A 14,705-nucleotide genomic window follows, 5' to 3' on the forward strand; every position below is an offset into this window, starting at 1 on the left:
GTACTTACCTGCAATACCTTTCAAATGAGATATTACATGTAGAATTTGAACCTGTGGTTCTTAAAATAAACTAAGAAAAGATATTTTTCTATAACAAAACCTATTGGCTGGATTTGTCTCCGAGTGTGTGTACCTCATTTATTGTCTATGTGTATGTACAACAAATGCTTAACACTACTCCTTGGATAAGCCTACTGCTCGACCACACTACCACAAAATAGAGCATTAGTATTATCTCTTTTTACCACTATTTTACCTCTAAGGGGAACCCTTGGACTCTGTGCATGCTATTCCTTGCTTTGAAATAGCACATACAGAGCCAACTTCCTACAATATATATACACAATAGCAAAAATATGCAGTATAGTCTTAGAAAACAGTGCAAACAATGTATAGTTACAATAGGATGCAATGGGGAAACATAGGGATAGGGGCAACACAAACCATATACTCCAAAAGTGGAATGCGAACCACGAATGGACCCCAAACCTATGTGACCTTGTAGAGGGTCGCTGGGACTATTAGAAAATAGTGAGAGTTAGAAAAATAACCCTCCCCAAGACTCTGAAAAGTGAGTGCAAAGTGCACTAAAGTTCCCCTAAGGACAAAGAAGTCGTGTTAGAGGAATAATGCAGGAAAGACACAAACCAACAATGCAACAACTGTGGATTTCCAATCTAGGGTACCTGTGGAACAAGGGGACCAAGTCCAAAAGTCACAAGCAAGTCAGAGATGGGCAGATGCCCAGGAAATGCCAGCTGCGGGTGCAAAGAAGCTTCTACTGGACAGAAGAAGCTGCGGTTTCTGCAGGAACGCAAAGGGCTAGAGACTTCCCCTTTGGAGGACGGATCCCTCTCGCCTTGTAGAGTCGTGCAGAAGTGTTTTCCCGCCGAAAGAACGCCAACAAGCCTTGCTAGCTGCAAATCGTGAGGTTAGCGTTTTTGGTCGCTGCTGTGGCCCTGGAGGGACTAGGAGGTCGAAAATTGGACCAGGAGAGAGAGGGGACGTCGAGCAAGACAAGGAGCCCTCTCAGCAGCAGGTAGCACCCGGAGAAGTGCCAGAAACAGGCACTACGAGGATGCGTGAACCGGTGCTCACCCGAAGTCGCACAAAGAAGTCCCACGTCGCCGGAGAACAACTTAGGAGGTCGTGCAATGCAAGTTAGAGTGCCGTGGACCCAGGCTGGACTGTGCACAAAGGATTTCCGCCGGACGTGCACGGAGGCCGGAGTAGCTGCAAAAGTCGCGGTTCCCAGCAATGCAGTCTAGCGAGGTGAGGCAAGGACTTACCTCCACCAAACTTGGACTGAAGAGTCACTGGACTGTGGGGGCCACTTGGACAGAGTTGCTGGATTCGAGGGACCTCGCTCGTCGTGCTGAGAGGAGACCCAAGGGACCGGTAATGCAGCTTTTTGGTGCCTGCGGTTGCAGGGGGAAGATTCCGTCGACCCACGGGAGATTTCTTCGGAGCTTCTAGTGCAGAGAGGAGGCAGACTACCCCCACAGCATGCACCACCAGGAAAGCAGTCGAGAAGGCGGCAGGATCAGCGTTACAGAGTTGCAGTAGTCGTCTTTGCTACTTTGTTGCAGTGTTGTAGGCTTCCAGCGCGGTCAGCAGTCGATTCCTTGGCAGAAGGTGAAGAGAGAGATGCAGAGGAACTCGGATGAGCTCTTGCATTCGTTATCTAAAGTTTCCCCAGAGACAGAGACCCTAAATAGCCAGAAAAGAGGGTTTGGCTACTTAGGAGAGAGGATAGGCTAGCAACACCTGAAGGAGCCTATCACAAGGAGTCTCTGACGTCACCTGGTGGCACTGGCCACTCAGAGCAGTCCAGTGTGCCAGCAGCACCTCTGTTTCCAAGATGGCAGAGGTCTGGAGCACACTGGAGGAGCTCTGGACACCTCCCAGGGGAGGTGCAGGTCAGGGGAGTGGTCACTCCCCTTTCCTTTGTCCAGTTTCGCGCCAGAGCAGGGCTAAGGGGTCCCCTGAACCGGTGTAGACTGGCTTATGCAGAATTGGGCACATCTGTGCCCAACAAAGCATTTCCAGAGGCTGGGGGAGGCTACTCCTCCCCTGCCTTCACACCATTTTCCAAAGGGAGAGGGTGTCACACCCTCTCTCAGAGGAAGTTCTTTGTTCTGCCATCCTGGGCCAGGCCTGGCTGGACCCCAGGAGGGCAGATGCCTGTCTGAGGGGTTGGCAGCAGCAGCTGCAGTGAAACCCCAGGAAGGCAGTTTGGCAGTACCAGGGTCTGTGCTACAGACCACTGGGATCATGGGATTGTGCCAACTATGCCAGGATGGCATAGAGGGGGCAATTCCATGATCATAGACATGTTACATGGCCATATTCGGAGTTACCATTGTGAAGCTACATATAGGTAGTGACCTATATGTAGTGCGCGCGTGTAATGGTGTCCCCGCACTCACAAAGTCAGGGAAATTGGCCCTGAACAATGTGGGGGCACCTTGGCTAGTGCCAGGGTGCCCTCACAGTAAGTAACTTTGCACCTAACCTTTACCAGGTAAAGGTTAGACATATAGGTGACTTATAAGTTACTTAAGTGCAGTGTAAAATGGCTGTGAAATAACGTGGACGTTATTTCACTCAGGCTGCAGTGGCAGGCCTGTGTAAGAATTGTCAGAGCTCCCTATGGGTGGCAAAAGAAATGCTGCAGCCCATAGGGATCTCCTGGAACCCCAATACCCTGGGTACCTTAGTACCATATACTAGGGAATTATAAGGGTGTTCCAGTAAGCCAATGTAAATTGGTAAAAATGGTCACTAGCCTGTTAGTGACAATTTGGAAAGAAATGAGAGAGCATAACCACTGAGGTTCTGATTAGCAGAGCCTCAGTGAGACAGTTAGTCACTACACAGGTAACACATTCAGGCACACTTATGAGCACTGGGGCCCTGGGTTACCAGGGTCCCAGTGACACATACAACTAAAACAACATATATACAGTGAAAAATGGGGGTAACATGCCAGGCAAGATGGTACTTTCCTACAGGCACCACATTTAAAAATCTGCACCTTAGTGTTGGCAGATTTAGGACCTCTGGGACAGGGTTATGCCCACTTCCACAGGAAGTTGTCATACAGGGGGTGTAGTGACCCCAGGTGTAAGTAGCCCATTGGCTACTACCCTAAACACCCTAAAACACCCCTAAATTCAGTTTTTGGGGAGCCCCTGGCACCAGAAAAGCAGATTCCTGCTGACCCACAAAGAAGGACACTCAAGAGCTGCAAAATAAAAGCCACAGGAAGAAGCACCTGACTTGTTACCAACCCCGCCGACCTGTCTGCTGTTTCCACCGATTTGCACCAAAGTTCACTAGTTCTGCAAGCTGTTGTGCCTCTAAAAGGCTGGGAGGCCTGCCTGCTTTCAAAAAAGGCCCAGGACCTCTTGTGGAGCTGCTTCCCTGCATACTGCAGGCAGCCCAAGAGACCGGAGAGGACTCCTAACTGCAAAAACCAGACACTGGAAAGCACCTGTATCGCCTAACCCAAAACTGAAGTGGGCCTATGTGGCCAACATGGTCCCCCAGCCCTCCATAGGCCAATCCCGCCTTAAAATTGCCTACTGTGGACCCACCAATGCCACCTGCAGCCTCTGCCCACAGGCTCCCTCAACCACAAGTTCTACTGGTGGAGAAAACCTGATACCTCAGGACACCTCTGTACCTGTGCCCCCTGGCTAAAAAGGACCAAAGGTGTCCCGCCATTCATGAGCATCTAAAGACTTAAACCATCTGTTGGTTCTCCTCGACTGGACTCCCTGTCCAACCCTGCAGCCTCTTTTCAAACGTACTAATCCTTACTGATCAACATTGGGCACCCAATGCCATCCTACACCTCTACACCTGGCCCCCCCATAGTGCCACGTGGTGTGACCTGTTGGTGTGGTCTTGAACCTTTCCCAATACTTACCTCAAGTCAGGGAGATTGGTCATGTAAGTCACTGTACTATACCTGAATGCAGTACTTGGTTTTAGTCTCCATAGGATAATATTGACGCTTTTGAAAAAAATGCAGTGTTGACATTTGAAACCTTAAAGTATTTTTCGTGCAAAACCTAGTTACCTGAATATATTAATTCTGCTATCTAAACATATATATAAAGATAGTTGTTATTTTTGTAAATTGTTGTGGATCAGCTTGAGTCGTGTGCATTTATTGGCTCTGTGGGTATTTGCAGATGTCTAACACTCCTCTCTGATAAGCCTAAAGCTGCCCGACGACACTAGCCCCTAGAAAGAGCACCGTGGGATTGCTGAAGCAAGCCCCTGCTCACTAGTAAGGGAACCTCTGGACTATCTCATTTTGACACATCATATAAAGAGCCAGCTTCCTACAGGTAGGTCAGCAGATAAACTTTGCAGATGTGGAAGCGATCTCTGGAGCAGAAGCAATGACTTCCACTGGCATTGTCTTCCCAGAGACTGCCCTTCCCTGCAAATTACCTTGTCCTAGTCCCTGCAAATCAGATATGAAACCACTCCCACTCTGAGACAGATGTGCAGCTTGTGCTCTGGTTAACATAGCGGATACTGTCCAAGCCATAAGGGATTCTGCTCCGGACACCGAGCCAATCAAATTATGGCTCAAGAGGCACATAGCTCCTTGCTTTTCCCTTACTCATACATCAATCATGGCTGCTTAACCACAGAGCTCAATCTTAACCCTGGCAAAGGGATACTCCATGCCCTCTCTGCTGGCTACAGATCCTGTATCTTTGGTCCCAGGGAGTATCTCCTCATGCATAAGGTACTTCCTCTCAACCATAGTGTTGAAGGCTCTAGTATCCTTCAGGGCAGATACTTTGCTCTCAATGATACTACCTTCCAGCACAAATCCCACTGTGCTACGATGGATGTGCTTCAGCACCTGGGTCCCTCTCCCAAATGTTCATAGCTACTATCTTAAAGGCAACTCGTCCCTCTAGAGAACCTTCATCCATGCTTCCTATCACAGGTGTCGCTGGGTCAGTTTCTTTCTCTTGACAATCCCTTAATATGTCCGATCTTGTGTCACTTGAAGCAAATCATCACTTTAGGCCTGAAACGACTTCCTTGCCTTCCCTTCTCCTGATGCTTTTTTTCCCGGATACACCATTACCATTCTCCTGTTTCCTTGCCCCTGTTAGAGTCCCATGAGAATTACCCTGGCCCTTAACCTCTGGTTTGGGACCAGGCCGTGGAGAGTTCAACTCCCATTTTGGTTTAGAACTGTGCTGCCCTCTGTGAGCACTGTTAGCTAACCACTGATCAGTGAAACACTGCAAGTTTTGTTGGATCGCATTCTCAGATCAGATTAGATAGGTATTGCTTAAGTGAGGTAGAGCACATCTCCTTGATTCACTGTCACCATCAACTGGTTAAGGGACTGAAAATCTTTGGTCTCCATTTCCCTTACTCGCTCATTCCAATCACACAATACACCATGGATCCACGTCTCAAACATAACACCATCTGCTATCTTACAGTCACTGAATCTCTGCAGGTAATGAGCTGACTTCAGCCCAAACCACCAGAGGGCTTCATTCTTTCACTCACAGACCATCTGATCTGCCATAGGCATTCTCCCCAAGGACAACTGTCCCAACAAGTGCCTTGTGCCCCATTAGGGCAGCTTCCTTAGACAACTCATTTAAGGCCTTTGCTATAAAAGCTACGTCAAAGTTCACAAACCATTCCAAAACATCCTGACCTTCCACATACACATGCACAAGATAGAATTGGAACCTTGGTCACCACCTTGCCTGAACTGGATTTAGAGTCATATCCCAGATAAAGTTGCCATTGCAACCATCCTAAGCCTTTCCCTCTCAAGGGCTATCCTTTCCCTTTATAGCACTCTTTCCTTTTTTTCTGTTTCTCCTCCCTTTCTCAGAGAGAGCGCAAGGTGGACTGCTAGGAGGAGAAAATGGGTGTAAGAGTGGTGTGGAGGTGGTAGGTGAGGTAGAAGCATACAGGTGAGAACACACAAAGGAAACACTAACACAAAAAATAGAAGTGCAGGCAGAAGCACATGGGCAACACAAAACAAGAGTGCCGGCGTAGAGAAGTGCACAAGCAAGAGCTAGAAAAACACATGCACTCCCATGGAGTGCTTAACACTAAAATAAAAAAAGAATGCTGGAAAAGCAAGCAGTGCAAGCACACAAGCCAGCCAATCATAACGGATAGTAAGGAGACTATGCTCCACAGAAGGGACAAACACAAGATTTACAAGCATGGACACAAATAAGAACCAGGCAAACAAGAGTAACAAGAAAGTCAACCAATGTTAAGCAATGGGTGGGCTCCAAACCCCTGTATGCTATTGGTAAGCCCACAATATTTCTAGCAACAGAGAGCGAATGCACTGTATAGCAGACAAGACCAAGAAAATAGGTTTACTTTGCTTTGACTTAAACAGGTGTTTTCTACTAACAGAAGGGTATAGGATGACTGATCTCAAAGCACTAGAAACAGTAACTGTAGACAACTACTTCTGAAAAACACAAACCAAATTGAAGCCCAGTCTGTGGCTTCAGTTGTTGCGCCACAAGCAATACAGAAGACAGGGATAAAGCATGCAGATTTGGGGACTGACATTCCTCATACCAGAATAGCAATAAGGACAGAGAAGGAATGTGGACATGAACTAAATAGAAGCTTCCCGATCTTTAGTGCAGAACTAAGGACTGGGGCTCTGGAACTAGACACAGGTTGGGCAGAGTCCCTACTTTAGTCCTCTCAAAGAAGGATAGGAATGCTTTTGGAAGATACTCTGGATCCGTTCAGACTACAATCTACCCGAACAAAAAGACTATCTTCCTCTTTAAATGTATGCGATACAAAGCTCAGTTTCACAAGAAAGAATTATATTAGTCTGGAATAGAGCTCTATTTAAAGGATTTAGCAGGCATCAGACATGGTGGAAACAGTTAAAAAGAAAAGACACAAAAACACATATTTAAGCATAATATTACTCTTCTACCACTTTACCTATGACAGATCATCCAAAGGTGCCTTAACTGAGCTCTATTAAGTCGCCCATCCAAGACCCAATTACTCACTCATGGATTCAAGAAACTGTGTTAGAAATTTATTGCAAATAGAACTTTAACCAGTGTGCGAGCTTCCATTCATAAACCTTCATAAACCTAGTGCTTAAATGTGTGGCTCTGGTCAATTCAATTAGATATTCATGCTGTTACCAATATTTGCTTCAAGTATTTCTTGAATACCAAGTGTAAGTTTTTCACCAATGTCTGCATGCTCTTTTTGACATAACAGAAGTGGTTATAAAATAAGGAATACATTTTATAGTTAGAAATGGACTGAAGAGAATACACCCAGCACCTGTTGGTATATAGAACAACTATCATGTCACATTGCATACTCACATCATCTTCAGTACGTGATGATATCACAGCATCAATCATCTTGCGGGGGTTGTTAACACTGGAGACTGTGAGTTTTCCAAGAGAGCCCTCAAACTGCACTGAAGACAATAAGAGTTGTTAGGAAGCTGACAATATAATGACTGAGCATGAACACTGCTTCAGACACCAAAGGTACTAGATACCAAGATATCATGAGCATGTCAACGTTCCCCAGTCGACAGTAGCAGACATACAATCAGGAACCTGCACTCAATCTCTCTCACCAAGCCTCTCTGTCTTACAGATGCCACATGGAAATACCTTAGTCTTGCATGCCATGTAGAATCCTAAATGGGGGACAAGGGGATAAAGGATTTTGAAACTTGTCATACTAGTTGGGCACTTAGTTCTCCAGATTTTGTCAAATTAATTGTTTTCGGGGGGTCACTGCTGCTGAAAAAATATGTTCACACCATCTACCACTCTTTCTCTTAACATCATTAAATATTCACCAAAGTTTCAAGTGCTGTCATTACATTGTGATCCCACACAAATGAAATACAAATAAAGGTACAGTGTGGTCACTTGTCTATTACTGTCACTGTACCCCATTATGCCAGGAAACATGATTACACACATAGTAGGATTTCATGTGCATTAAGGACTTTGAGGGCAAACAGAGCCGTAACATACTTGACATCAAATAAAGGGCATGACACCTGTAAGAAACTGGGTTATTAGTTGCAGAGGATGCAAGTCTTTCACAAGCAATAAGTCTAATTGTATTTTATTGGGCACCAAATACCCTCAACACTCAGGGTAGCGAAGCAGAGCAGTCGAAAGACCAAAGCCCATTCAGGGGAAGTGGTGTGGGCTAGTACCCCTAGTTTGCTGGTGAGCAAGAACACTCAAAAAATCATTGTCCAGTCAGTGTTTTCTTGTTTGAAAAGGAAAAGTACTTTTATAACACATAAACACTAAATTCTAAACATTAAATTACAAATACATATAGTCAGAAAATATCTTTGGTGAACGCTCATATCATGTTACATCCATAGAAGGTCCTGAACCATGTAATCAAAATACCCCTCCACCCTTCCTATACTAGATACAACATCACAACATAAGAGGTGGTGTTATTCATAACGCAGGCCTACTAGTTTCACCCGGGTAAAACTAAAACTAAAGGTAAATGCAAACACGTGCTACAATTCACCACTGTAACGCCACTGAAGTCAATAGACAGTACCAATAAGCTATACATGTTATGACCCACCACTGAAGTCAGTCGGGTTAGTAACAGTAAGACCTTATAATGTTATCATCAACACGATCAAGAAAGCACTGTGTTCAAAATCATGTGTTCCAGAGTCTTTCCATCACTTGTAAGCTGCAACTACAGCTTTAGGACCAACAACAGGGGCCTTGCATTCGCATTTCAGGAACTAAGGGAGAACTTCTCCTGGGGTCAACGTTATGAGACCCCAGGAGACTCAGGGTCTCACAATGAGCCTGGTGGACCCAGACGTCTGGCGGACCTAATCCGCCAGGGCAGCGCTGCCCTGGGGATTACAACTTCGTTCTCCAGCAGCGATTTTATGGCAGTAGCACTGCCATGACAAGGCTGGTGGAGAACAGGTGCAGCACTTGGCATCAGCAGTGCAGGGGTCCCCTGGCTAACACCGTACACTGTGAGGGTGCTGGTGCACCCTGTGCACTACAGCATTGCCACCGGCTCTATTACGAGCCGGAGACAATGATGTAGGCCATTTCCCTCTGGGCCGGCACAGCTGACCAAGCGGGAAACTCATAATGGGTCTGGCGGGGAGGCAGCCACAATGACGGCAACCTCCCTGTCTGGATTTCGTAATAAGGCCCTCAGTGTGACTTTGTTCAAAAACATTCTGGGGGATAGCATGGCTACATTTCCTGTAACACCTCACCCCCAAACACAACCGATGCACAGATGATGCAACTGCTCTTCTTGGGGGACAATGCAGACAAAGATGCACATTTAAAGGCACACAGGCGACTTAAAGGGCAATCCCGCTGCCAGATAGGATATGGACATTTTTAAACAGTACTGATTATGAGCAAAATGTAGCGCTGCTTAACTTCAGCCGTAAATCAGTGAGAAAAAAGCTCGTAGATGTCATGGATTGATATCAGTTCTGCAAATCTCTACATGCCCTACAGAATCTAACAATAAGAAAAAAAAAGGCCTGATCCCCAGATGGGAGGCAAGAGTCAATCAAAATATCTGTGCAAAGATATCTAATCAGAATGAGTATTTAGGAAAGTAAATTACTTGTTCTTCTAATGACTACGCTTTCCTACAGATACAGGCAAGCTATCTAGGCCATGCACATTTTGTTAACCTGTCAATCACACCTAATAAGAATGTTTAGGAGACAAATCCTGTGCTTCATGGACATCACAGAGGCATTTTAAATGTAGCAAAATATTCCTCTAAAGCAGAGGTCTTCAAACTGGGGGCAGGCAAATGCCTTTGTTTTAAGAAGAGGCATGTTATTGCATTTTTAAAAAGGTGACAGTGCTTAACTGCAACGTTTAAATAGGTCTAGACATATTTAAGCATTGCCATCTTTATAAAACAATTGTCAGAAAATTCTGAAGGGGGACCCAATGATTTTTATTTTTCAAAGAGGGGGGAGCGGCATTAAAAGGTTTGGAGACCACAGGTCTATAGTCACTTTTTGCATCTGAGCTACGTCTTATTCCCCCAAGGTAATATGAACACCCTTTACTTGCAGTTTGCAACAATAAACCATTAACAGGCGTTCTCCTGACTGTGCCAATGCTGCTCCGACTGGAGGGGCCCTGGACACCATTTTTGACCATGTTGTCACTCTAAGTGAGGCGGTAACACCAAAGATGACTTGGACTATCGGAAGCCAGCCAGAGCTGCAGGTTCCACCTGAACCACATCCGCACAAAAGGGCATAAGGAATACAAATATGGCAAATAGATGCTGTCAAAAGCGCTGAAGGGTAGCACCATAGTAATGGAAACAAGCTCCATTTACGTTTTTGATCCCAGTTTTTACAAAATTCTGTAACACTGCTAAATACAGCGGAAAAACGAACAACTACGGATTAAACTGAGAAGCACATAACAGGGCTGACTGTGAAGGGAGAAGGGCAGGGAACGCCACAATTTTGCTGCTGCTATGGAAAAACACAATATCTCCATCGAGATGCACACAATCCGGCAATCTGAAGCAGACATTGTAACTGAGTTAAGATTCCATGAAGATCTACAGCAGGCAAATCTTTTGGTCATGAATTCTACCTGATTAAAGTAAACTCCACTGTGAACTCTTATAAGTGCTCTAAAGGTGACCAATACAGCTGGTTCAGAATAGGCGAGACCAAGTCATATTCTCTTAGGTCACAAGGAGATGGACTGCTGCAATCTGAATTAGTTGTAACCGAGCAATCAAATGTCTAAGGGGGGCACGTAACACACGGTTGACATAGCAAACTCTAGACTATTAAGACACTGACTACCAATATCTCCAAGTCATTCTCCAGATAAGGCAGGACTGAATGCGTGAGTCCTAGGTTTGCATCGACATGGGTTCTTAGGCTACAAACACTTAGTGCATAAGACAGTAAAGGACCCAGCTAGGCTTTATTGGGACTCAACTCTAGGTTATTCACCAACATCCAACATCTTGTTACAATTAGGGAAAATGACACAGAAAAAAAGGAGTTACGGTTTGAGTACAGGGTGTAACAAAAATAAATATTGTTGATGTATATAAAAAAAAAAAATGTCATTTAGAGGAAAATACGTTGAAGGGGAGATGATGGATCCCTGGGGTGCTCTGCAGTTTAGTTGGTTATGGAAAGTAAGGAGGCAAACAATCTGATACCAGAAGATAAAAATTTGCACTCCACCATAAGACACTACCCACCACACCAAGCTACATCAAACTCGAAATCAGAATCATATTGTCAACGCTGTGTTGAAGGCTGCTGATAGGTCTTTGGCCTCTGACATCCTTAATTCTACACAGATCATCAAGAATGGAAACCACCACAAGTTTGGTACCACAGTTGGGCAAAAACCGACCTGTTGGAGGAGTGTTATAGATTGTTTATGCTGCGTGCTTCGGAATGTTCTGAACCGTGAGGCTATGTCTCTGTAAGGTGTGTATGACAGGTGTTGGTGTCTGCCTGCTGCTTACCACTCTCCTCTCTTTGTACACTATTCTTCTTTCCTCATCTTGTGTCAGATGGACATTTCATTGCTGTTCAGTGTGCTGAGTCAGATGGTTTTTTCCCCTTGGTGAGCATTTTCCCCACACGGATCATGTCATTGCATTTCGTATGGAGTAAAAGAGATGGAAGCTGGTACCTGTGGTATTTTGTTGAGTGGAGTGAACCTCAACTGGGTTCATTGTTTTTTTGTGCCTATGAACCTTTCCACCGAAGTTAAACTACCTGGTCCCAGCACTTTGCACCAGACTTCATATAATCTTGCAATTGAAAGAAAAGAAAAAAATAGTTTCCCCAACAATTTAGACAAATTTGGCAAAAGGGATATTGGATCAAATGGACAAGTTACTTACCTTCGGTATCGTCTTATCTGGTTGTTACTACTGGATTAACTGCTGCCGATGCACACAGAGATACATTCATATAAATGAACGAAATCGCATTATCATTATTAGATTCCCCTCTCGCGAAATCTCCATCAACACTGGCACGTAGGTACGTGGTCTGGCAGGCTTTGAGACCTAGGCCTGAGGGTAATGGTTGACAGGTCACAGGTGGGGTAACACTTAGCCGGCAGGTAAAGGCGCAAATAGGGGAACTTATATCAGATCCCACAGATAGGCACAGTAACACCCCAAAGGTCCAACAAGACTGGCCCCAATAAAACACACACGGCCAGAGGGGTGCGTGCATTCCCAAAACACCATAAAGATAGAGGCCACATTTGTTAGGAACACACACAGTACACACAGCGACCACTCGACCCTCAGGCTGGACAACTGGACAAGTACTCCCTGGCCCACACTGTGTCAAAGCAAGGTCAGGGGCCCACCTTCATTAATTATCCAGAACAGTATTTATGACGCCATGACAACTGTTCACATTTTATCTTATCGGTTTATGGAACTCAAGAGAAATATGTAAAAACCTACACCTTGCTAATGTATTTTGAGAGACAGTCTTCAGATTCTGGTCCTGTAACTGCTCTCCCGGCAGTAATGTTTAATGTTTTGCCAGACGCCTCTTATCCTTTTTTTTTTTTTTTTTTTTTAAGGAACATCTGTATTATAACAACATGGTAGAGGCAATATATAGTTGCAGATTCCTTACCATAGAATTTCCCCAGGTTCCAGGCTAGATCCTGAGAATTTTCCTCAAGCAGTACTCCTGTGCGCTGTTAGGTGGTACTGATCGGCTCAGAGTCCATCATTGCGTCGTCCGCACTGGATATGACGTCGCAGGTCCTACACAGGCACCACACCGGCTAGCTGACAGTTTCTTTACACGACTTTCCATGCCAGAAGCACAGAGCCCTGAAGAGCACTGACCACTGGTCCGCGTCTCTTGCAGCTGCCAAGGCTTGTTTGCATCTCCTCCAAGGGATCTTCAGACTACGTGTAGCTCCAGTCCCCAGCACTCCTCCTTGCGACGCACAGCCCTCTGCGTGGTTCTCCTGCAGCGTGGGACCCTTCTTCAGCCATGCTGAAGACAAGACAGAAATCCTCATCTTTGGCACCAACCCCTCAACTTGGAGTGACTCCTGGTGGCCCACCTCCCTAGGAACCGCGCCCTCACCCACGCACGTACGCAACCTAGGCTTCATCTTGGACTCCACACTCAGCATGACTCAGCAGGTCAATGCCATCTCCTCTTCCTGCTACAACACACTCCGCAAAACCTTCAAGTGGATTCCCGTTGAAACCAGGAAAACTGTCACCCACGCCATGGTCAGTAGCCGACTGAACTACGGAAACACCCTGTAAACAGGAATAACAACCAAACTCCTAACAAAGCTGCAAAGAATCCAGAACACATCAGCCGCCTCATTCAGGACATCCCACGCCGCGACCACATTTCCCCCCACCTCAGAGACTTTCACTGGCTACCAGTATCAAAGAGGATCACCTTCAAAATCCTCATCCACGCACACAAGGCCCTCCACAACACAGGCCCAGCCTACCTCAACAACAGACTCACCTTCCACACCCCCACCCGCAATCTTCGCTCCACCAGCCTCGCCCCCGCCTCCATTCTCACCTAACCGCCAAGACCTGGAACTCCCTACCGCTCCACCTTCGCCAGACCCAAGACTTCTTGACATTCAGGAAACGCCTCAAGACATGGCTCTACGACCAGTAAACCACCCCCTACCCCACCAGCGCCTTGAGACCCTAACGGGTGATTAGTGCGCTCTATAAATCCTTGATTGATTGATTGCTGCGTGGGCTCTTCTGCGACTCCTGTGTTCCCATCCTGTGGGACTTCTGTGGGTGCTGTCTTTGCTCCAGGGGGCTCTATCTGTCGCTGAAGGTCCCCAGCTGCACTTTTCGCCAACCGCGACCTTTGCCAAGGCTTGCTGGTGGGTTTCCTGCACCAACACCCGACTGCAATTTTTCTTCCAGCATGGGATGTCATCTGCATCCCTCAGGAACGCTTCACTGACTCCACTACTTACCTTTGATGTTTTCTAGTACACCCAGCTTTCCTCTACACATTCCACTTACCTAGGCGGGGTCCTGTGTTCGCACTCCATTTTTTAGTATATGCTTTGAGCTCCCCCTAGGGTCACTTTTGTCTATTTGCATTGCTTTCTATCATTTTCTATGGCAATTTCTGGTAACTAGTGTATATCTATAGTGTGTTACTTACCTTCTATTGGAGGTTTGCCTCTCTAGTACTTTTTGGTATGATGTCACTAAAATAAAGTACCTTTAGTTTTGTAACACTGTTTTCTTTCATGTGTGTGAGTGCTGTTTGACTACAGTGGTATTGCATGAGCTTTGCATGTCTCCTGGATAAGCTTTGGCTGCTCATCCACAGCTACCTCTTGAGAGTCTGGCTTCTACACTAATAGGGGATACCTGGACCTGGTATAAGGTAAAAAGTACCTTAGGTATCCACTACACACCAGGCCAGCTTCCTACACTGGTCATAAGATTTATAATGTTCGAAAGCTTTAACATTCAATGGCATGGCTGGCTGTAGTAAGCAGTGCCATGGTTGGCTGAAAACAAACCTTGCCAAATCAAAATGTCTGTCCACAAGGTGCTGCAAGGGACTGATAAATATTAGCATGAATCGTGGA

General features: G+C 45.9%; 1 protein-coding gene across 1 annotated transcript in view; it reads right to left on the reverse strand.

Annotated features, from left to right (window-relative positions):
- The window catches only part of PATL1 (PAT1 homolog 1, processing body mRNA decay factor), a 260,927-nt gene that overhangs the window by 118,777 nt on the left and 127,445 nt on the right, over positions 1 to 14,705 (reverse strand). Inside the window, exon 12 of the mRNA XM_069227876.1 lies at positions 7,398 to 7,495. Coding sequence (XP_069083977.1) covers positions 7,398 to 7,495 — 98 coding nt within the window. The remainder of the gene's footprint in view (positions 1 to 7,397; positions 7,496 to 14,705) is intronic.

Source organism: Pleurodeles waltl, chromosome 4_1 (genome assembly GCF_031143425.1).
Source record: "Pleurodeles waltl isolate 20211129_DDA chromosome 4_1, aPleWal1.hap1.20221129, whole genome shotgun sequence".
NCBI classification, from domain to species: domain Eukaryota; kingdom Metazoa; phylum Chordata; class Amphibia; order Caudata; family Salamandridae; genus Pleurodeles; species Pleurodeles waltl.